Below are 24246 nucleotides of genomic sequence, written 5' to 3' on the forward strand. Positions count from 1 at the left end.
TCTTTCAGGATAAAAGGATACCATTTTATAAACCAGGATAACCATTTTAGTTGTTTAAGAGACCAGAGAAAAAGACTGAATTTTATGTACATTATGCATGTTCTTTCTACAGGATTTAGACATACAACTTCCTGTTGAATACAATAATCAGTGTGCAGGCTGTGGGACTGGCAGAATGCTGGCTGTTCAATAAGATCCTCTTGGGAAAGTTTGTATGGGAAGGGAGATGGGCGGTTTGTCCATCTGTATAGAGCTTAACCTAATAGCTGGATAACTCCAAGGAAACATCAGAGAGAAGGATTGAAATTTCCAGTCTGAATAAGGGGAGAGAGAAAGAGAGACTTGGAGTAGGTGGTAAATCTGTGAGGTCCTTCTGTAGAGAGGATAAACGGAATTTTTGTGGTTGAAAGAGATTGCCCAGGAGCAAACAGGAGGAGTGACAAACCCTGCTGATAAAGAGCTATTTGTTTCCTCAGGATCCTTCTCACCTTTCCAAGATAGAAGTGGGAGAGAGCCCCAGGAAGGCAGCCCTGGTGGGGTGGTTAGTGAAGTGCTGAGCAAGGTGCTGGCAAGGTTTTAAGAGGAAGAAAGAGATTAGGAGATGCGTGTCAGATGAAGCTGACGTAATTACTTAGAGTGCTGGCCCAGACAAATTGTGTGCTAAAAAGAAGGAGAGCTGGCAGAAGAGATGAAAAACCTCTAGATCTTTAGGCAATGAGTATGAAAGCAGCTTAAACACTACCCATACCCTAACTGTACAAGAGACTGAACATCTTAGCTGCCTTGACAAGAAAGTGTGTTGTATTCAATTCTTTTACTTTCCTTTTTAAATTTATTTTCCTCCTCCCATTTAGAGAGTGATAAGCATAATTAGAAACACTGTCTGAAGACTTAAATCAAAATGTGAACAGCTCTTCAAACCAGTAAATTGCCCTTCCTGCCATTAAAGAAAGTGATGAATCTCTCGAGGTTTCCAGCCCAAGGCACATTGTATGCCCAGGCAGTACTTGTTGTCCATGTAAAAGCTACTTATCTTGCTGTCAGGGTGCTTGGAAAATGTGTAATAATTTGTGGTGTTCAGGTTAACAATCTGATACATCCCATGGACCTTCTGACCCCAAGGTACAGGAAACAGCTTTCTTATTTTACAAGCAGATAAACCATAATGAAAACAGATTTTGATTTTCCTCCTGAAAGGTCAAGGTAATTTAGGAAGAGTGCAATAACAATTTTTGTCAGTTTTCCTAATTTTCAGGCAAGGTTGAAGTGAGGAGGATGTGGAAGAAGTGAGGGGGGGAACCTTGTTTTGGTGACACAGCTGTTGGCTGAATAACTGATCAGTAACCTAGAATTTTGGAGCACATATATCTGAGCTTTTTTTGAGCATTGGTTGCCTGAGTAACAGTAATTACTGGGTTTTTTTCTAGGAGTATGGTAGATATTTTTCCCATATCACATCTCCCTCTAAATGGGAATCAGTGGAGGATAAGAATGTTGCAGGAATTAAATGCTTACTTCTAGGAATTTTTAATGTTAAGGAATACTTCAATAATTATAAATACTTTTAAATAGCATGTTGTTTAAAACTTAAGATGAATAAGGAAAATGAGAATGTTGTGTGCTTGGCTACCAACTTATTCCTAGCTGCATTTTTCTATATATATTTGGTAACAAAAGTCAGGTTTTATGTTTAAAATCTACTACCCAGTTTGAGTAAAGATGTTTTATGAGTATTTGTTGGAAAGGAACTCAGCTGATGGTTTATTTCTGAGAAAAAAACAGTATTGGATAAATCTGGAAAATGGGAAATAGCTTGCAGTGAAAGTAGGACTCTGCCAATTGCTGTTTTCTGAATTCATAGAATGATAAAGTTGTTTAGTTGAAAAAGACCTCTAAGATCATCAAGTCCAACTGTTAACGCTGCACTGCCAAGTCCACCATGAAATTTTGTCTGCTAAGACTATGCTATCACACAGTTTTAAAAGCTGCTTGGCAAAATGGAACTCTTAGTTCTGGTTTTATATGGTCAGTTGAAATAAAGTGTGACCTTTATCTTTTGTCTTTCAGACTTGTCTAACACTACCAAAATCATAGACTGGTTGGTGCTTTCTCATGGGATCCTTGTGACTGACACAGGAGAGATTGTTGTGGTAGGTGTTTGCCTTGATAACACTTGGCTGGGGCACAGACAGATGCAATTCTCAGTGCAGCCCCGCTTTTGTAAGACTGATGCCAACAGAAGCCGTGGGAGGGGAAAAATACGCCTGAGAGATGGGTTTTACAATCTTTGGAATTGCTCTTGTGGTTCCCCATAAAAGTGGAAGCCACATAGCCTGGGGTAGTATAAGAGGAGGGAATTTGTCAAAGTTTGCTTTTAATTATGGAGTTCTAACATGAAAAGGGTTGGTTCATTTACCAAAGAAATGTAGGAAAACAACCAAATCTGTGTTCTAATTAGCTTCCTAGAAAAATCCAAGTCACAGAGACTTGTTTGATAGCAATCCTCAAAGCACAGTTTAATGGTAACACCTAAAATGGGCTCATTAGGCTTTCATTTTTAAATCTCTACATAACATATATATGTGTGTGTATATATACACATGTATAAAACACATATATATCTTCATCCCTGTAACAGAGCCTGTTGTGCTTTCATATATGGTTTTTGATTTAATAGTTCTATTTCTGTGTACTCCATATATTCCCACTCCAAATAAGGGAGTGAGATAATAAAGTGATTTCCTTTTTGAGATAGCTACAGTTCTGTATGTAGTCCATAGCAAATTATTGATCTAATTGGTAAATGTATCTCCAGTCAAATAAAAAACATAGAACATATTTATCTTCAGATCTTTTAGAAGGCAGCAGAACTTGTGTTTAAATAGTGAAAACCTGTCTATTTCTCTGTGGTTTGGAAAAGGTCATCCTGTGAATATCACTAGAGCTGCAAGTTCTGCATTATGCTTGCTCTGATATATGGCTACATGCAGATATAATGACATTTTTAGATTTTTTATTTGCCTGAACTTGTGACTTGCTGTTGGTAGCTTTTCAGTTTTCCAAGTAATTCCGCTTTTGCACGCATTCATTTTCTGAAAATTGTACTAAGAAGTCATATACTTATTCACTAGACTACAATTTTTTTTCCCTCCTTTTCTTTGAAGGTCGTGTTCTTGGCTTAGTTATTGAAATGTAGTGGTGTTCTTACTTGACTGGTTTTGATTACAGGAAAAATCTCTCATGAAAACATAGCCATACCCTCATTGGCTTATATTTAAGTATTGGAGATTTAATGTAACAATATGTATGCGCTGCTGGAGTAACATATCTTGATATAAAGAAGTACTTCTTAATTGTATAGCTAGTTGAATTATTTTTCATCTTTTTTTTTTCTGCTCCATTTTTTAGTACTAAGTGGAAAAGTCTATATTTTCACATATTTTTTACAAGCAGAAAATCTAAATGGGAGGGGGGAAGAAGAGAGAACATTTATTTTAAAGCCAAAATGTCTGATACTGTCTTTCATATCCCTTACATTAAAAAAAAAAGTTGTAGTTAAAAGAAATAAATCTACAGTTTTGTTTTCTTTTTTAATTTAACTGGTTGATTTAAAATTTAAATACAAAGAAGCAGAAAGTTTTTTAGGGTTTTTTTCTTTTCTCTCTCACAGTGCTATGGTTAATTCCTTTTATAAACTTTCAGCCTAAAATCAGCATTTTTCCTACTTTTAGAAAGCTATGCTAGAAACAAATCATTCATTTCTGATACTTAGAAACTTGAAGAAAATCCTTATAAGAAGTGGGAAATTTCAAGTTTATACATGTCTGTCCATGGGGATCAATGATTTCTTGAAATAGTTCCTTTCCCATTTAGTGATGTACTTCACCCTGCATCATGGGTATTCAAGGAGTGACCATATCTCTTCATTTCCCTGCGGGAAACTAAATGAGCCAAGGTCCCTCAGCCTCTCTCTCCCTTCTTTCAGCTTTCCTGGAGTCCCATGCCTTCAGACATAGTCCTCTTGGTCTGTTCTCACCTTCCTGTTTTAGTTTTCTGCTGAGGTGCCTCTAAAGATCCTCAAACTTCTCCAGGCACCGTATATACCGTTTTCTGAAATATGCGGGGGAAAATGTGTGTAATGTACTCTCAGGAGCTGTGTCCATTGTTTTGGAAAAGCATGCATAACTGGTCAGTCTTTTTTTTTTTTTCCACTTTTTCTGACAAGTGGAAACCCAAGCTGAGTGTGATATGTTCTGGCAAAAGTCAAACAACTGTGAATTTCTATGCTCTTTCCTGGCCATTGATCAGTGTGAGGGCAGCTCTGATGTCTTGTGAACTTAACATAGTTAAAATGTGCCTTGAAGTCTTGAGTCTTTCTGCTGCCTTCCAACCCTGTTTCACTGAAATGGCTCTAAGGGATTGCTGAAATGGAGCATGTCCTGGCAGAGATCTGTATTGAAAAATATTTGTGGCATACAGATGATCATGAGGTATTTGTGTAAAGAACAAGAACATACCATACATAGCTCAGATGATTAATACAAAGTGGAGAAGCATTGCCCTCTTATTTTCCTTGTCTGGCAGGCAAGACCCTGCCACTCCTGTCTGTGTGGTAGTGAACATAGGGGGCAGCTCATTGATCTTTCCTAAGCATCTAGAGAGGCTTGTGCTCTTGTCATCTTTAGACATGCTTTCATAGCTTGCTCCTGCTCATTAGTAGGGAGGGAAGGGAGCAGATGGGGAAAGTCAGAGTTTGCCAGTAAAATGCAAAATTCTTCTCTAATGGTCTAGTGTTGGCTTGAAATTGTCAGATTTTTTTTATTAGAGTTGATAATTTCTGTCTCATTGTTTATTACCTAAAAATAGTTTTAATACTTCATTTCACTGTGGAAGGAAACAATCACAATATTTTGGCTTTACTTCAGATAAAGATATTTTCTAAGGAGCTGTCTGCAACCTTAATGGCAGTTGAGACCTGTATAAACTGAATCATACCATAATTTAGTGACAAGTGGGTGATCAAGATCTAGTGATACAGTAATAATTTGAATTATTATCATAATCATCATTATCATGTTATGTCTTATAGCAGTAACCAAAGGCACAACTTGGCTCAGTCCAACATAGGAAACTGGTGACTGAAATAAAACTTAATAGAGATGTAAATATCTGTCCACAAAAGTTGAAGTAACAAACTCATTCTGTGATGTCAGCCACAAAGTAAAAAATATTTTAATTATAGTTCATGAAACAAGATGAAAAACTGAATGTGTTTATTTGCTTTAGTCACAAAAAATCTTCCCCACCAATAAAGAAGGGTTTGAAGATGGGAAATATTTATCAGTACACAAAATTTTTGAGAGTAAATTATCTCTGCTCATTCTAGAACCATCTGCATTTCTTTATTTACCTGGTTGTTTATCTGTTTGGGTCTGGGGCTGGCTCAGATCAACATGGAAGGAGCTCTGACCAGGCACAGCCTTCTCAGCCTTCATGGTTTTTAATTCTTAGTTTTCAGTGCTCTCTGGTGCTGCAGAAGAACTTAGCATCCTATTGAAATGAAGCTGTAGATTGCATTTCTGAGGCTTTGTTTCAAATATTGAAGGTTTTTTGGTTATTCTTTTTGTTGTTTTGCTGTCACAGGCTGTTTTTTTTTTTTTTTTTTTTTTTAATCCAGTATTAGCTTCTAACATAGGAACGTTTTGGGGTTGCATCATGTACCAAAACCTGATTAGGAGTTATTCCTCAGCTCTTTTGAAGTTTGTAGAACTAAGTCTGGCTCTGAATGTTTACCTTCTATATGGATGCAATATATATGTAGCATTGGCTTTTTATAGTCTGTTCCAAGTTCTGTAAAATCAGTCACCTTTCTGTTAAGAGAGGATTGCAAGAGTTAGTGGAGTTGGGGATGGTTCATTTTCTCCTGCTCAGTGTGTGAGAAAGGAAATAGAGGACACTGACTACAGTGAATTTACAAAGTATTAAATGTACTGGAATGTACTGGCAATATATGAAGCAGGGAAAGAGGCACAAGTCAACACTTGCCTGCTCTTGTGTATTTTGACCTTTATAAAGTTAAGCAACCACTGCACACCATGCAGCATTTTTTTTGTCTTGTCCAAAAGAGTCTCATTCCTGCATAAGTCAGTTTATAAGCTTTCACAAGCTTTCTTCCACTTTTTCTATTTTTTGTAATGCAATGTACAGAACTCCATTACAGCAGTACTTGAGAAATTTTCTTGTCCCTAGATTCAGATGTTAAAAGACAGATTTTCTCTGATCAGTTTTCCATTCTCTTTTTCATTATTGATCCTAACAAGGATTGATAGCTCTTTCTGTGTTTCCTGTCATGTCAGTATTACTAAATCTTCCTCCTATCCCCAGCAGTTACAAATTCAGCTCTTCCTGCTTTCTTCTGGCTTGCATTTTGCATGTCTCAATCTGGTTTCACTTTTCTATAAAATTTGCAGTTTGGCTTGAAGTGATGCTGCAGAATTAGAACTGCCAATGGGAATGAAGCTGCTAGAGAGATCTGGATCCTAGAGAGAGAAACTGCCCACTTCATCTCTTTCCTTTACAGCTTGCCATATTATTCAGCAGTCCTTTTAATGTCTCTGTTATAAATGGAGGTGCTGGTTCCCATTTGTGTCAAGCCTTGAGTTCGGGACTGGGAAGGAAGCTAGTTGGTGGCTGGTCTGTCAGGCATAAGCTGAGCTGCACAAGCAAGCTGGGTTTCTCAGGGCCTGTGGAAGGAACTTCTCCAAGCACTTGGGAGTCCTCTCAAACCTCAGTGCTTGCTGTTCCAAGCCCAACAGCTACTTTGCAACACTGCTTTCTTTAACCAAACAGCAAAACCAGTCTCCACAGAAGAAAGTGTTCCATTTTAAGTGTTAGTTGGGAAGGCAGGAGAGAGCACAAACTGTCTGTGTCACAGGATAATTATATTGTCTTATGCACTACATACCACTTTGCCTGCTTTTTCCATCTGCTAACTCTGACCACTGCTGTCTTTGCAAGAACCCAGACCTGCTGGTTATTTCAGGTCACTTGCAGGTATTGTGCATCCTCTTCAAGCCAGCTCAGGTGATTCAGATCTTTGGTTAGAAGTTAAGCTCAGTTTGTTGCTCAGTATTAAAGAGTTGTACCCAAGTGTGAGAACCTGTATTGCTGTTCAGCAGCTGTGTGAAGAGGTATATGCTCAGCACTCTGAATTCTTAGTCTAGTGCTATTTTTCTGTGTCCATAATTTGTTCATTTTATAGTGCTTCAATTATTTTTAATACTTTTAAAATCTTTATTAGCTATTTTCACAAATGGTTGGTTACTTCTATTAATTTCTAACAACCACATGGTTAGAAGCCCCATGTGGTCAGCTTTTGCTTTATATGTTTTTAAATATAATATTTGGATGATTCCTGGTCTACATATCCTTCTCATTTTTGCTGTTTCCCATGGGCCATCTTTAGTGGGATTTGGGGTTTTTTTGTTCTTTTCAAGTACAGACAGATTATGAACATACTGGTAGTTACTGGCCTAGTTTTTTTGTCAGTCATATTCCCAAACTCCTCATTAACTCAACTGCATGACTTCAGCTATTAGACTTCACAGGTTTAGAGTTTATATAGCACTGCCTTGGTTTTCAGCTGGTCCACTGTCTGATGCTAAATCCTCCCTATTCTCCATCTAGAACAGAGTTTGGTGTGGCTGAAAAACCCCTGAATTTATTGTGTTGCTTTGTGGGGTCTTCCTACACTGCTTTGCTCTAGCCTTTCCCAGCTAAGTGAGTTCTGAAGCCCACCAAGCACCTTGGTTCAAGTTGTGATGCTCTTGCTCCCATCTGTGCTCACCAGTGTAAAGGAGATGCACTGCTTTGTGTCTCCACTTTTTAAAGGAATGGCTTGTTCCAACTCTTTTGGAGAAGCAGCCAGCTCCTGTGCTCCTCCCTCTTGTTTGTTTTTTTAAAGTAGCGTTGCTTTGCTCTTGAATCTATTTAATTGGTTTCCTGCTGGAAAGAAACTCAAGGGCTGCCTTTGCCAATTAACTAGGACAAAATACTCTGTTAGTAGACAATGTAGATTACCCAAGGATTTCAGAAAGGAAATGTGGAATGCCTTTGGGTTAAATGGCTGTTCTTTGGTGGTGGGTTCTTGTCATTAAATATGCAATAGGAATTTAAAGATGTTCCAGGTTTAGTTCCTTCCCGAAAGCTTTTTTTCTGCCTAGTTTTAATATTGAGAAACTATTTAATCCCAGTAACATGTCAAACTTCTAAGCCCTAGTCAAGCATTTACTGTCCTTTGATTAAAAAAAAACCGATAACAAAACCTGGAGAAAGACTTAAGGCCTGTGACTCAGCTCAGTCATATAGTAGACTATATTTAAGAACATTAATAGCTATATTTAAAATGAAATTTCTATTATTTGCCTTCTTGATTACTAGGTGCAATAACTTCAGCCAAGAAAGAGCAATCAGATTGAGTTTTTTACTAGGAATATCTAAAAACTGACCACAAAACCCAATTTTAAACAGTGGGATGTAATCCATGCTGTTTGGTTTAGAACCCCTGCAGCAATTCCTTTTCAAATGTGTATTTTAAGATGGTATTTTAGGCCTCTGGCTTTTTTTTTTTTTTTTTTTTCCACAATGTCCCAAACATAAAACACTATGATGACCATTAAAGCAAATAGGAAAAAGTAACAACTACAGAACTTAGAAAAAAATTGTACAGTGAATTTCCTTTAAATAAAGAGGTATGTTTGAAGAGGGGGGTGGTGGTGTGTGTACCATGGTACTTGGTTGGGACCATAATGAGCAACCTCATCTATGATCTTCCCAGGAGCTGGAAAGAGGGCAGGCTTCTGTGGTTTGTGTCTTGTTTGGTTTGGGAAAGCATGAGTTGAACTTGGAAAGTTTCCTACTATCTGAAATGTACACTTGACCTCTGGGAAGTGTAGAGTATCTTTGCCTACCATTTTTTTGATTCAGCCTTTTAGTCATAGCTTTTTCAAGAAGAAAGGCTTTTTCTTTTCTTTATTACTAATTTCAGTGTTGACTTGTCTGCTTTTTTTGGGCTGCGTGCAAAGGAATCAGAACTGCTCAGACAAATACTGTATCAGGATACTTCCTGACACCCAGACAGCTCTGCAGAAAATGGTTGCTCACTAAATTCAGCTACTCATGTTTTCTGAAGCAGAGAATTTAGCACCAAGGCTATTGATATTAGTTAATTGTCTTACAGCTTGTTTGTATTGATGCAAACTTCTGTAACCTCTGGCCCACTGCAGTGTGCACCATGCAAACATAAAAGAATCTTTTTCCCACAGAGGAATTTGCAGTTGATTTCTGTTAATAAACTGTTTGGGACTATTTTGAGTACCCATATGAGTATGTCAAGCTCTAGAAAAGGTTTTTTTCAGATGTAACTGATGTCCAAGGTAAAAGGCTTGACACAGATATTTTACGTAGGGAGAAGTATGTTTTCGAAGAACTATTAGCCTTTTCCTGGATCTTGTTTTTGTGGGACAAGCTTTAGTTACACTTTGTTACCTTTTAGGTAATGGGCATAGGCTGATCATTTGTACCTGTGGAAGGAGCTCATTTTATGAGGTGGCTTAGAGAATATATTATATATGTAAATCCTTTAAATATAAGTATCATTGCTTTATTTTATTTCCTTCTTTAAGAAATAAAATTACTTAATTCTGATATTTTTCTCTTCTTCTAAAAGCCATCAGGACTCACTGAAAAAGCTCTTTGTTTGATTTTTTGTTTTTAAAGCTTTTCTTTATAAACCCCTAGAGTAATAGCCACAAGCTTAAGCTGCCCTAAAAATGCTTTTCTCCTTGCCAGAATAAGTCTATGCAAATTTCAGTCGCTTTATGCAGCAAACCAGATCTCTCTGCTGGGAAATTGAAGAGTAAGTAGGTGTTTTCTATCCTTGTGCCCAGCGTGCTTTCTGCTGGTAAGCAGGTCAGCACTATGAACCACAAGATGTGCAGTGAAGGCTGTGTTTCAGCATCCTTCCTGCCCATGTGCACGAGCACGTGAAACTTACAGATTGAGCAGGATGCAGGTGGTTTGTGCAGGTACAAAACCCGGAAGTGCTCCAATGGATGTTCAGCATGGGGTGTATCCTGAACATCAGGACCAGTTGCAACATCTGCGTTAATTTGGGGAAGGGGTTAATATAGTCTAGGAGTGCTAGGAGATGGTGCAAAATGGTAGCAGGCAATTCCTCTCGTGAGTGGGCTGTCATATTCACTGCATGCCAAATCTACAACGCTTATTTTTAAAGCATTTATATACACAATGTGTTTCCTAAACCATTTCATAAAATGAGCTCCTTCCACAGGTACAAATGACCAGCCTATGTCCATTACCTAAAAAGTTAACCAAAGCTTGTCCCACAAAAATAAGATTGAGGAAAAAGCTAATAGTTCTTTGAAAGCATGCTCTCCCTATGTAAAATATCCATGTCAAGCCTTTTACCTTGGACATCAGTTATGTCTGAAAAAAGCAGCTACTGAATTTCTTCAGTGAGGGAGATTCCACAACCTCTCTGGGAAACCTATTTCTGTGCAGTTACCTCCACAGTAAAGAAGTTCTTCCTCGTATTCAGGTGGAACCTTCTGTGCATCGGTTCCTGTCTTCTGGCTCTTGTCCTTACTAAATTAATTAATTGGTAGGGAAATTGATTTGCCACTGTAGAGCTTCCAGTAGCTTGTTCTTAACATTTTGTTGTAAGTGAGGAAGGAAACTATAGGTCAAGTGCCAAAATTTATTTTTTAATCCTAATTTACTACAATTATTCATGAGTAAAAGGAGAAAACTAAATGTAAACTAGAAGTAATAAACAAGAGACCAACACCTACTGATTTTTGAGCTGTCCTCAAGTGTACAAGGTGGTACAGAGGAAATCCCAATAGCATTTCTCTGCATGTGTTCCCAAAATGAAGAGGTCTGTAACTTACTGTATTTGTTACCTAGCCAAGGGGAGCCCTGAAAGGGGCTTTTCCATCACTGTGGTGATTCTGTGCTATTTGTTCCTTCCCTGGTATGCTTTCAGTTATCTCTACATGCCCTCAGTATTTCAGTTTTGGTATCTCTGCCTGTGTGATTGTGTTAGGCACAGTCTCTGTCATGTGCTGCTGCTTTCTGCAGTAAACAAGGGTTACATATGTGTGTTGTACTGCAAATCTTGTTTTAAGATTGGGGGGAGGGGAAGCAACAAAGCTGGAAGCATTACTGTGCAACATTAATATTACTGGGAAGGATGTAAGAGCTGGGGCTGGTGTTGAGGCTAATATATTATACCTTGGAGAATACTGTTACATGCTGATTCTCTGCAGAGGGAGAAGTGCAGGAAAAAATGTACTCAGGCAGCTAATACACTACTCATCCCTCCCTCCTCTCCTCAGCCATGTGGTGTGGTAGGTACCAGCTGATGTCTGTCTGACTAAGCTGTGTGAGCTGTTCAGTTATGCAGTAAGTTTGGGACAGAAGAGGTTATCAGTTGTTCCTTATAACTCAGGTGATGTTCTAATTATCTTTTTTTTTTGTGCATGCAATCTTAGTTCACACTAGCATAAGAACTTTCCCTTGATTGTGTTCATTGAAGGTCTTGCAAGCCCTGTGCTGAATGACTTGACCAGACCATCATGTAGAAGAGGGAGAGAAAATAAGCATATTTCCCTAATCCAAGCACTGCTGGATTACTATTAAACATCTGTTCCTTGGCCCATGTGAGTGACCTACCCATGCACATGCATGTGCTGTCTGTCACATAAAGACATGGAGATACATGATGGGAACATGGAATTTTGGATTTGTGAGATGAAACTTGGAAACAACCACCTTTATTCATCAAGCTAGCATGGCTGAGATATTATCATAGACCAAAATATAATTAAGTTTTGTACTGCTGTGGTTAGAGGCAAAATGCCCCTTTTCCAGAGAGGAAAGGAGCAGACAGGTGCCTAGTAGGACAGTGAGAGCAAAGAACTGGATTATGCTATAGATGATATGATGGGAAGAGGGCAGGCTGCTTCAAGCAGGAGGAAATTAGAACAACAGGAGATAAAAAGACAAAACTTCTAGGGGTATGATGGGGAATAATCAATTGGATTTGAAACGTGCAGAAAGAGATTTGAATCCAGAGTCATCAACTTTGTCAGGCCAGAGATTTGTTGTAAAATGTCCTAGCTGATAGTTGTAATTTTTGTCATGTAAAGCTTCAGATGATATGAATAATGATAAAAATATTTTGCTCTCTTATCTATTTTTAAATTTAGGACTACTAGTAAGAAAAACAGTGAGTAGCAGCTCGTGTTGATCAGACTAGATCCTATCTGCAGGATGTACTGAGCAGGCTGTATCAGTTTTTTCAGTGTTTGAGATGAGGGGAAATGTACTGATATATAATTCAGCCCACTGCATAGCTCAAGCCATTTGGTTTATTATTAGGGGACAGAATTCTTACAGCGTGTGTGGTGGCTTTGGGTTTTTTTCCTGTTTGGGTGGGTTTTTTCCCTTTGACTGAGGTGCCTGGTATTAGAAGCACTGTCTTCCTCTGAAGGTCTTCAGAATCACTTTCCTTCCTCTCTCTGAATAAGCAGTATAGGCAGTTTTATGAAAATTTTCTTCTTTAGGCACCAGCAGTAGCCTAACTATCTTGGGCAATCTAAATCCCGTCCTAAGTTTTTCCTTATGTTTAGTCCTGTGTGTCACACCAGCATGGTGAATGAGTGTGTATACCATGTCATTTAATTCACAGGGTGAAATGGTATAACAGAAGCTGGTGGTTTGGGAGAGAAGTTGTCTGACTTTTTGCTAGAGTTGCTTGTTTTAGGCATCGTTTTGGAAAAAGTAAAAGTAACTTTCCATGAGATTGTAATGAGTATGCAAAACATATCTAATAAAGGTTTACTCCATGAAGAATCTTTCTCTTTTCCTGTGTTTTGGCAGTACGTTCTTTCTACTCCTATTGATAAAATGTGCTCTCTTGGTTCTTCTTGCTCTTAGTACTGTTTGTGGAAGATAACTCTTCAGAACAAGGGAAACTTTCACTCTAATCTCTGAGGGGTAAATCTGGGACATGAGACCTGGAATTTGGCCACACTGAGAGATGTGAAAGATGCTGGCTCTTACCAATATCTACCTGGAATTTTGTGATTGTTACTGAGTCAAAGGAACAAAGAGCTACAGGGAAGTTAACTGGACTTCACCCCACTCTGAATGCTGCTTTCAGCCAGCAGCATATTTGCTTTGCATTTCAGATCTAGCGTAGGAATGGATGGTGCTGTTGTCTTACAACTAACCTGGGAGCTGTTGTTCAAACCTGAGCTCCACTGTTAGTATGCAAGTGACACCTTGAGAGGCTTTGTGGTGGGTTTTTCAATCCCGTGTACTCTGTTCCTTCATCTGAGACTTGAAAAGCACAACGGAAACACAGCATACCCTGAGCATGCACTTTGTCATAGTTGCAAGTAAATGAACAGGTTTGATTTCCTTTTGAGATGCGGTCCAGGTGTCTCAGAACTAAGGCTCCATTCCCCTTGCTCATATTTTCAGTTTCACAATAACTTTGCATAGCTTTAAATAAGGTTTCTAGCTTTAAGTTTCTAAGACTTTTCTCTTCCCCTCAGAAAGAAAGGTCTTACAGAGCTCAGACTTGGTGTTATTTAGACTTAGTGTAAACATAGCTCTTACTTTTCTGAGAGAGTCACCTGTGGAGAAGGAAAAAGTTTGTGGTATGTCAAAGCTTCAAAATGCTCCTTACTGATTTATTGCTAGTATGGAGACAGTGCAGAGTGCATTAATTTATCAATTCTTGTAAGCAGAGAGGAGGGAAAGAATAGGAGGAAACAAGAAAGGGGTGGAGAGGAAAAGAGATGGAGAAGAGAAAATAAAAATATGGAGCAATATAAGGGATGGGAGGAAGGACTATTTTTTTCCAGAAATTCCTAGACCACCCACTCAAAAGCAACTGCTTTATTGTCTAGGAATTTCTGGAAAAAATATAAGTGTTTCCCTGGAGAGCAATGGAATTGTCTGTGACCTTATTACTGTGGTCTTTACAATCTAGGACACTTTAGTTTTGAGTCACTTCTGACTGCCAGATAGTGTTGAGGCATTTTTGCACTTGTACTTAGGTTACAACTGACTTTAAGATCAGTCTCTTTTAGGTTGGCTTCATCTTGCCTCACTTTAGGACCTCTTCTATGTGCATCTGATATTCCCTTCTCTAAAATATTCAACACTTAAACATTTTGACTGTTAGCAATTCAACCTGTGGCCTCCCACACTTTTGTATAAGTTTAGTTGTTGCTGCAGTAATTTGCAGATGGTGCCTTGGTGTTGGCCCCCGTATTCAAAGGCAGTGGTTGATTGCAGGTAAAATTTATGAAAGTTTCTAGTAAGGATCTAATAGGTTCATGACTCTTAAAGCAAGAAAATGAGACAGGCAGGCTCATTCTCTCCAGACCAAAATGTGTTGCACTCCTGCCAGTTTCAGGTCCAGTTGATAAACCAGATCTACAGTGTCCTGGCTTTTCTCCCATATTATGTGAGATGGAGTTTTCCCATCCAGCAGAGATGAGGATGCTTTTAAAATGCATATCATCTTGACCTTGCTGTTTCAAATTATCTTAAGCCTTGTGCCTCTGGCTGCTGAGAGTGCTCTGAGGTGTGCAGAGGATCTGAGACTCCAGTACTAGGAAATGGCATGGTGCAAGGACTTCCCAGCTTTTGCCTGAGGTCATCTGCTGCTCTAATGCTTTTATAATCTCTTGGATCGCAAACACTGATTAGACACATGAATTCTGAGCAATGTTCTTTAATAGTTATGCACCTGTTATTTTGTTCATGTTGTCTTTTGGGATTATTGAATGTTTGGGTCATACTGCAATGGGATTCCGCTTCAATTGTTATTTTACTCTGTATAACAAAGTACACTACTTCTGGGAAGAGCCAGGAAGTTGATCTATTTCAGCTATTTTCCCCAAATTTCTCCTATCTTTCCTATGGTTTTTATTGTCTTACTTATTACACCATTTCTCTTTTTATTAAATTTCTTTTTTCCTACCTTTGACTCTTCCAGTTCTTTCCCTTCTGCCTGTTTACCTTTCCCATCTGCAGTTTCTTTCAGATGAAATTAAGTGATTTTCTTTCTTTCTTTGAAATGTTTTCACCCTTGCCTACAGGATCTGAATAACAGCCTCACCCAGTTTATTTCAGGTTGCTGCTGTTTGGCAGTGCTACAAGAAGCCACAGTGGCACCAGTGCTGGTGACAAACATAGGAAAATGCAAGGTCAGGAAAGTCTTTGGCTCCGTCACATTCAGTGGCTGTATTTTTTGGACTATGTGCAAGGATCTAGCTCTCTGGGGCACTTCTGCATGGACAGTTTATGGCATGTCTATTTGTAGTATTCTTTTGAAGGAGGAGTTTTAACAACCTCTTGTTCTGTGTTTCTTGCCATCATATCTTTACCTCTCTACCCACCCATGTATTTGATAGGCAGTATTCTCATATCCATAGATCTAGAAACTGTCAATTCCTTTTCTGTCTTCAAAATCTTTCATGGTCTGTGCAGTAATCAAACTTCATTGTCTAAGGTTTTGGCAGGGGTGGTTGCTGTATATAATAATACACTGATTTCTCTAGAAAAGAAACAAGAATAAAATTACCCAGGTGTTTAGCAAAGAAATTGGTGTGGGTTGGTTTTTTTGTTTGGTTTTTTTTTTCTTCTTTTAATATGCCCCAATGGAGATATGTCCCTGGAGCAATCCACTTGATTTATTTCGTTTTGCATTCAATGTTACTGTTTAGATACCTTTTTTCAGTGAAAAGACACATTCTTTTTTTTTTTTCCTTGGCATTTGAATGTTTCAATGTAATCTTTATACATGCATATATTTATACAGTTTTATCTATACACATATATACATATACATGTGTGTATGTTTTATATATATATTTAAAATATAGGATTTTATCAGTCAGGGAGGTAAAGCAAAGAAACATAGTGGCTATTCATGAGTGGACTGAAGTCCCTGGAATAATTGTTTCAACTCAAAGATCTTGTTTCCCATGTGCCAGGAGACTGAAGTTGCTTGTCGTGGTCTTTTTTCTCTTCTGGGCTTGTGCCCTGGAATAGCTTGAAGATAAGAACCTGGAGAGGTTGAAGTTGGTGATTAGTGTGTGAAGGGACTTAAAGGCTAGGTCTGAAGAGTTCATAATAGGTAATGTGTTGACATGACTTTCTTCACTGCTCTAAGTGTAAGTTGAAGTTTCCTACATGTTGAAAAGAGTTATGCCTATAAACAGCAGCCTGTTATACTGCTGGAATAAAGAATGTGGCTTTAGTGGCTGGGATTGTCTGGAATTCAAAGGATGATACCTATCTGCTAGACTTGTGCAGTTGATTGTGGATCAGATTTATGAGAGCCTGGAGACTTGGTAGGCGTTTGACAGGTTGACAGGATTTAAGAACCTGAGAAAGGCAGGCATCAAAACTCTGAATTTAGTCATCTCTAAACATCCATGTAAATCAGTCTTGTGTTAGTGTGACTGACACCTATCAGAGGGAGAGATGCTGCTTTACCAGGCAGTTAGTTCTGTGAAGATGAAGACTTGGAGACACAGTTCCTGCACTGATAGATGCCAGTAACAAACTGTGCCTGATAAGTGAGAGATACTAAGTCTGCCTGCCAGCTTGTGTTATTGTAAAATCTACCTGGTGGGTGGATGTAGTAATTAATTTGTTCTATAAAGTGACTTTAAAATGACTTTATCTGTGATATAGTTGCATAATAAAAACTGGTGCCACAAACAAAGAACAGTTGCAAAGTGGTCAATTATGTCATGTAGGCTTCTTTCATATGATCCTTCAGAGGATCTTTGGAAAAGCCTAGGAACAATGGAAAATGTTCCAGCTCTGACAGAGGGGTGGCAAACAATGCAAGCTCCAGGACTGTTGCTGAATGCCCTTAGCCCCCAGCCTGGATCATGGAGGGTAGTCCCTGCTGCCATGAGGGTACGGTCCATAGCTGTGGGATCACATGCCATGAGCCACAGCTGCAGCTGCAGAGGAAGGCTCAAAGTCAAAAATATTGACTTAAAAGATGTAGTAGGCAGTGCTAGTTTCAGGGTGCAGTGTGTAGTAGCCTTTCTACAGATGTCTGCACTTAAGACATCTGTGGGCTTCTTCCATGTAAGTAAAAATCTGTAGGTTTTTGTAGAGATTTATATTTTTATAACTATTAATTGTAAAAATATCTAGTATAGAAACATACTTCATATATTAAATAAATACAAACAATTGTACAGACAGATGTTTGACTTTATACAGGTGGAAATGTAGTCTGTATTATATACTTTTTTTAACCTATAAATACATATACACAATACTAAAACTGTACTATAGCAGATGTCTGATTTCATCTACTAGCCTGTATTACTTTAATTAGAGTTATTTTGATAAAGAAGGACAAGAAGACTGAGAGAATTTTAAATCCCACTTAAGTCCCTTCCTTTGATTTCTAAAAGAGCTGCTTTTCATCAGGTCAATAAATTCTGATTAAGTGAACTCATTAAGCCAGATGACTTAAGTGTACCTGATTAACTATCTCTCTGGTACGAGAGGGGACTGAATCCCTTAATTTATAAATTAAACTCATCGCTGACCTAAAGCTGAAATTGGGATTCTGCTGAAAGCTCTATTTTGGGTCTTCCTTGGTGGAGAAGAGTCACCAGCTGGTGTGCTGCATATGACTTCTATTCAACCCTATTTTCTAGTCACTCTTCTCACATAGGCAGTCATGTATCCTAAGTGTTGGTGATGCAATTGCTGTTTAAATGTACAATGCTGTGAAATAGTTGACTAGTGTGCAATAGGAAAAATCATATTGTTTTATGATTTCTTGAATGACTTGTATGTAAGAAGGTTACATTATTTCCTGCATCCATAGAAGTTTTCACAGTATTTCTGCTTCACTGTTTTCTGCAACTCTTTGGGGCCTAAAAAGAATTGTTCTATTCTTGACTTAATAGAGGTCATCAGCCACTTGTTCTCACTAGAAAATGTAGTCTGTGTAGGTGGACCAAAAACTGAGGGATTACTGTTCAGAAATACAGTTCATGTTCACTTAATTCATTAGTTGTTCTTCAGAAATAATGAAAGTTTCCTTTTCATTCCATGCACATCTCTGGGAATGCCTAAGAGTCACGTTCATATATATTATGTTATTACAGTAAGAAGACTTCAGTTACTTCTATCTCTTTATGGGAAGATTTTCTTTCTGTGTGGACATGCACATGATTGAAAAATTAAACAGTCATTAGTCAGGTTAATTATTTATGACAAGACTGCTCTGAACAAACTCTTACTAGAGTTATTTCCTATGCTTCTGACTTCCAGTTTGCTTTGGGATGCTGTCCCAGAAAATCATGTGCTGTCTTACCATATATCTTACAAATTCAATATCACCAGATATGGACCACAGTCAGCAAAGATACGTAAGTGAGACTGACCTTGACTGCAGTAGAATTGGGAGTCTGAACTGATAACCAACTTCTCTTCTGATTTTCTGTGCCTCAGATCTGGTGTATCTGCTGTCAATATTGATGTTTGGACTGAGTTTGGCCAACAACACAATCTCCAGTGAACTGTATATTTGGTGTGCTAAGGTCTATTGAACTGTAGTTCTGTACTTTCACTAGCTGTATTTCTTGGGACCTCATAGTAAATAGCCAAACCATTGGGCAAAATTTTCTACTGGCTGTTTGTGCAACTAGTGCTATCATTCAACACAACGACACACCAAGATGTTTTTCAATCTCTTGTTCTATATTGTATCTAGAAATCCTTTTAGTTACCTTGTCTTTCTTGCAATTACTTACCATTCTCCCTGAAGTATTGTACATAGAAAGCATGAGAATACAATCTGAAGCCATAAGAGGCCACAGTTGTGGAACAGTTGGAGTTTTAATCTGGTTTTCACAGAAGGTGTTTGGTTTTTTGCTTTTCTCTTACAAGTTTGTTGTTTGGTCTTATGCTTTTTTTAAAAAGCCTTTTTAAGCATTGAGATGTAAACATAGAAGTTTATTATTTAGTTGCAGCAGTGTGCTAGATGATCATGAAGCAAGACCTAGTTCATGCTTTGAAAAGATTCATTCTCTGTTCCTTTACAGGGGTACCCAGGAGAGATGATCCAGTGGGGTGTGGAGACTTTTTGTACAAGCTTTTTTAGGCTCAGTGGCAAATTTCTTGGTCCTTGCATTAATGGTATAGTGACATTGTGTCCTCCCCTCTCCCCATATGAATGTAAGAATTCTTTATTAAAAGGTGTTTGACAAGGGAGGGAGAACAGGAATGGCTCTGCTACCATTTGAGGCTGAATTCAGCTGTTGCTCAGTTATCACAATGGCTGAATTCAGCATGGATTACATGCCAGCTGTATGGGGCAGCTAATTCCTGCTGGTCTGAAAGCCAACTTGAAAGGCATTATAATTTGATTCATTCTTGCTTTGCAGAAGAAAAAGAGGAGAAATATTTCCCAGTGAGGTGTTATTGCAGTATAGTAGTTCTGCAAAAGTGGAATTACCACAGTGATACAAGTAAGCCTCTATTGAATATCCTAGAAAACAAGGCTAAGCCTTGGGGCTGAAAGCTTGATATTTTCCCTTTGTTGTCACTTATTGACCCATACTGAATATATATATATATTTTTTTTTTTTTTTCTGAATTAACCCATGTCATATATTTGGTGAGCTTTAGTCTGAATTGTGTCAGATTCTACATCTTAACCATAAAGTTTGCTAAGATTTTGGTCTGCCTGATGTACGCAAGTGCATTCTTAACATAAATATGTCCTTCATCGTTCATTCCTCAGTTTCATCTACTTGCAACCGTAAGTATCAGATATGCAATAAACTAGGTAGGACAAGCAAATAACTAGTAGCAGACAGTTCAGATGTGTTTGGTCACTACTTCTCAAATACCTCATTAATCTCTCTGTAAACATCAGATAAACCAAAGTTTGGAAGAAGAAAATTGATTTTGCTAGTAATTTGTGTGAAATGAAAGAGTAGTGGTGAAGTAAAGAAGCAGTCTAGTAGCCTTAGAAATCATGGGTTTCATTCATATCACCATGTCGGACCTTCATGTTGAGGTCTCTGAGAAGACTGCACAGCACAAGTCGTATTTGGTGAGGTGGAGCCATTATTCTTGTGCTGCTCTGTGGGGCTGTTCCATCTGTTTCCTTTGAAACAGTGTGAAGTTTGTGTGTGGGCTTTCAGAGGATGTGCTCTAGAGCAGCCCTGGAAATGGGGTTGCTTAACCTTAATTCTCTCCCCTCTTTTCCCTGTTGACTGCACTAAAAAAAAATCTCTTGGTGGTACTTATGTACATCATAAAAAGCATCTTCTAATGAGTTGGACTGAATGGGAGGGCTGACAAAATCTTCACTTTCTTTCCAAAATGTTCGGGACCTTGGTGGAGTTATGCCCACAATTAATTGAATATCAAAGACTTGGGACTTCAAAGAAATGTTTGTGAAGTCTGCATGTGATTTCTTGGGGGACAAAAAGCACATTTTTCTTGAACATATGCCTAAATCTAGTCTAGTAAGCATTAGTTTGTTGCAGCTCTGGAGGTCACAGATATGACTTCAAATTAGCAGTTTCTGCATAGGGTAGTGGATGGAGGCAGAGGGGGGAAAAAAAAACCCAGAACCTGAAAAAACTGTAACCATTATTTGAATTAATGTAACTGCTGGTGAGATGATGGTAAGGAACCACCTAATTTTGGGAAGGAGGAAGGCATGATAATATGAACTTCTCAGCACCTTGGGATGTGAATTTTCTAAGCTTGGAAAGTCAATGTGCCAGTGATAAAACATTACTAGTAAATATGTTAAGATTTGATGCATTCTATAAGTTACCCTAGATGTTTTGGGGGAGTGTATGGGTTTTTGTTTTGTTTTTCTTCATGTTAAATTCATAAATTAACTTTCCTCTTTGTGAGAATTCATTTCTTATGTGCAAGGTTTTCTTTCTGCTTAGTCAGTTGACAGCACACCATCTGGGCCCTGAAGCCTAGGATAAAGATGCTCTGCATGATCCTATCCTATCACTGTCTTGAGGGTGATATATAGGTTATTACAGCCTCTTCTTATATAGCTCACTTTGTGCTCTTATTTGCCCCAGCTGGTTGTTGCTGCAACAAAGCTGTGCTCTCAGCATATTGAGAGGGTTGTAGGAAAATGCAGGCTAAAACTTGCAGTGTACTCAAAATATTTATTGTTCTTGCTAAAATTAACAGCAAACTGATTGATCTGTCATGCTCCTGGGAACAAAAATATCTGGCTCTGTGAGTTGAAATATCATACTGGAAAAGGGCATAATAAATGCCTGGCTTATGAAAGACCTTTTGAGTCTTTCCTGGGTAGCTGAGGTCATGAGTAAAATTTAATGTTAGTGAAAGAACTTGTAACTAGTGATGAAAATCACAGGAACTGGAAGCGAGATTTTTGCATTTGTAATGTGCAACAAAAGCCTGTGACCTAAGGGTATTCCTGCTTGCCTTCATATGTTTAGTTTATTATATGTGGGGTCATTTTTCCTTCTGCTTTCTTACATGCAAGTTCTATCAGGCAGGGGATATAAAAGGGAATGCAAGTGCTGGCACTGTCACGTTTACTATTGTTGGTTAGTTAGGTGTTTGGAAAAAAAACCCCAACAGGCAATAGCTGACAATGTGATTTCCAATGGCAGAAACATACTGAGTATCAATATAAGGAAATAATGAAGTGTCTTTACTTTTTGTAATGTTCTTCAGACTGCTCTGCAATGACTACAGCAAGATACAGGCCTACCTGGGACTTGGTACTTGACCCGTTAGTGTCCTGTAAGCTCTGCCTTGGTGAATATCCTGTGGAGCAGATGACAACAATAGCACAATGCCAATGCATCTTTTGTACCCTGGTGAGTTTGTGTTCTTTATTAGACATAAAAATACAAGACATAGGTATAACTGCAGAAATAGTGTGTTTCTGCTGGGTGTGACTCACCCTGAAGTATTGACCTTGCAGTGGAAATAAACACTGTTGCTGTGTACTTGACACAAGACCTAGGAAGTAAACCTTTGTTTTCCTGTAATAAAAAGAAAATAAATTATCCAGCACTTCAATATACTGTATAGTTATCCCCTTACCAAGGTTATTCACACTTTCCCTTTTATCTGTCAGTGACTTGGATCTGGGGTAGTTTTGGTGCCCCTTATGCACCTTATAAAAAATATCTTCTAATAAATTGGGCTGAGTGGGAGGGGTGACAAAATCATCACTTTCTTTCCGAAATGTTAGGGACCTTGGTGGAGTCATACCCACAATTGATTGAATATCAAAGACTATTGGGGTTGGTTTTATGAATGATCGGGTTTTTGTTGCGTGCTGAGGTGTTTGTGATTTGATTGGTTTTTTTCCTGTTGGGTTTTTGATTTTTTTTTTTTTAACTTAAGAAGAGAATAGAGTCTTTCAGTTGAAAGGGATCACTTCAACTGTGATCTGGTCCAGCTGCCTGGTCGCTTCATGGCTCATCAAAAGCTAAGGCATTGTCCAAATACCTCATAAACACTGCTCTAGGAAGCTGCTTCAAATGTTTGGTTGCTCTCCCTGTAAAGAAATACTTCCTTATGTCCAGTCTGAACCTCTCCTGGTGCAGCTTTAACCATTCCCACGTGTCCTGTCACTGGATACTAGGGAGAAGACCTCAGCAGCTCCCCTTCTACTTTCCTTCCTCAAGAATCTTTACAGAGCAGTGAGGTCACCCCTCAGTCTCATTCTCTCCAAACTAGACAAACTTAAGGTTCTCAGCCACTCCTCACAGGACATTCCTTCCAGCCCTTTCACCAGCTTTGTTGTCCTCTGGAGATGCAGCCAAGGACCTTCACATCCTTCCTAAATGATGAGGCCCAGAGCTCCACCCGGTGCTGAGGGTGAGGCTGCACCAACTCTGAACACAGCAGGACAATCCCCTCTTTTGACCAGCTGGTGATGCTGGGTTTGGTGATCCCAGGATGGGCTTTGCCCTCCTGGCTGCTGGATGCTGCTGACTCACATGGATCCGGCTGTCACCCAGCATCCCAGATCCCTTTCTGCAGAGCTGCTTTCCAGCCCCTCCCCTCCTAATTCATACTTGTGCCTGGTGTTACTCCATACCAGGTGCAGAATATGGCAATTCAGCTTGTTAAATTTCATGCCATTAATCATTTCACTGCTCCAATTTATCTAGATCCCTCTGCAAGGCATGTTGCCCCTCAACAGAATCTGCAGCAGTTCCCAATTTTGTATCATCATCACACATGCTAATGGTACCTTTGATTCTTGGATCCAAACAGTTGATAAACATATTGAACACAACTGACACTAGAGCTGAGCTCTGAAGAACAGTGCTGGTGACTGACTGGTTGTCAAGTAAATGTAGTCCCAGTCACTATAACCCTTGGAGCCCAATTTTTCACTCAGAGCACATCTCACAGCTGGACAGCTTGTACAGAAGGGTGCTGAGACGGACAGTATCAAAAGCCTTATTAAAATCCAGAGCAACTACATCCACTGCCTAATCCTTAATTCCAGGTGGGTGACCTTGTCATAGAAGGTTATCAAATTAGTCAAACAGTCTTTCTCTTTTTGATCCCATGTTGATGGTGCCTGATGATTGCGTTGTTCTTTAAATGCCTTTCAATAGTACCCAGCATAGCTTGGGTATAACACACACTTGTTACTAGAAAAGTATTTAATGTATTGCAGATTCTAATTTCATGGATTCATAACAGGCTTCTATTACCATATTGAACAAATGCTTACCTGGAATAACAAGAATCTTGTCAGTTAAATACAATACACTGGGGAACATGTGTAGTATTTAACAAAGAACATCATCATCACAGTTAATAGATATTGCTAGTTTAGAAACAGAGGAAGCTACTAGTCAGTTTTCATCCCTAATACTGAATTTAAATTAAAATTTTAGTTTATTAAATTTTGCAGTGTGTACAATTACACCAAAAAGCTTGTAATGATGGTTCAGCAGAGGAAAAGTTGGAGTATTATCAGTAAGAATATAACTTGTGGGATACACAATGCTCAGAATTTAGTTTCCCAAGACTTTATGATATGGTATTATAGACTCAGTCATGGGATTGGGTGACTTTTTTTTTTTTTTTTTAAAGTCTTTTCCAGCAAAG

General features: G+C 38.6%; 1 protein-coding gene across 7 annotated transcripts in view; it reads left to right on the plus strand.

Moving 5' to 3' along the window:
* Positions 1-24246, plus strand: part of RNF144A (ring finger protein 144A) — a 62405-nt gene that overhangs the window by 12792 nt on the left and 25367 nt on the right. For 3 of the 7 annotated variants that reach the window (XM_066179878.1, XM_066179885.1, XM_066179879.1), the window contains exons 2-3: positions 2068-2150; positions 21838-21983. The exons of 1 other annotated variant lie outside the window; for it this stretch is intronic. In XM_066179878.1, coding sequence (XP_066035975.1) covers positions 21849-21983 — 135 coding nt within the window. In that variant the 5' untranslated portion in view covers positions 2068-2150; positions 21838-21848. Of the gene's footprint in view, positions 1-2067; positions 2151-21837; positions 21984-24246 lie in introns of those variants that run through there. 3 more of the 7 variants (XM_066179882.1, XM_066179880.1, XM_066179881.1) reach the window with 3 other exon arrangements.

The sequence above is a fragment of the Chamaea fasciata genome, unplaced genomic scaffold (assembly GCF_029207755.1).
Source record: "Chamaea fasciata isolate MVZ Bird 193981 ecotype frontalis unplaced genomic scaffold, bChaFas1.0.hap1 SCAF_3, whole genome shotgun sequence".
Lineage (NCBI taxonomy): Eukaryota > Metazoa > Chordata > Aves > Passeriformes > Sylviidae > Chamaea > Chamaea fasciata.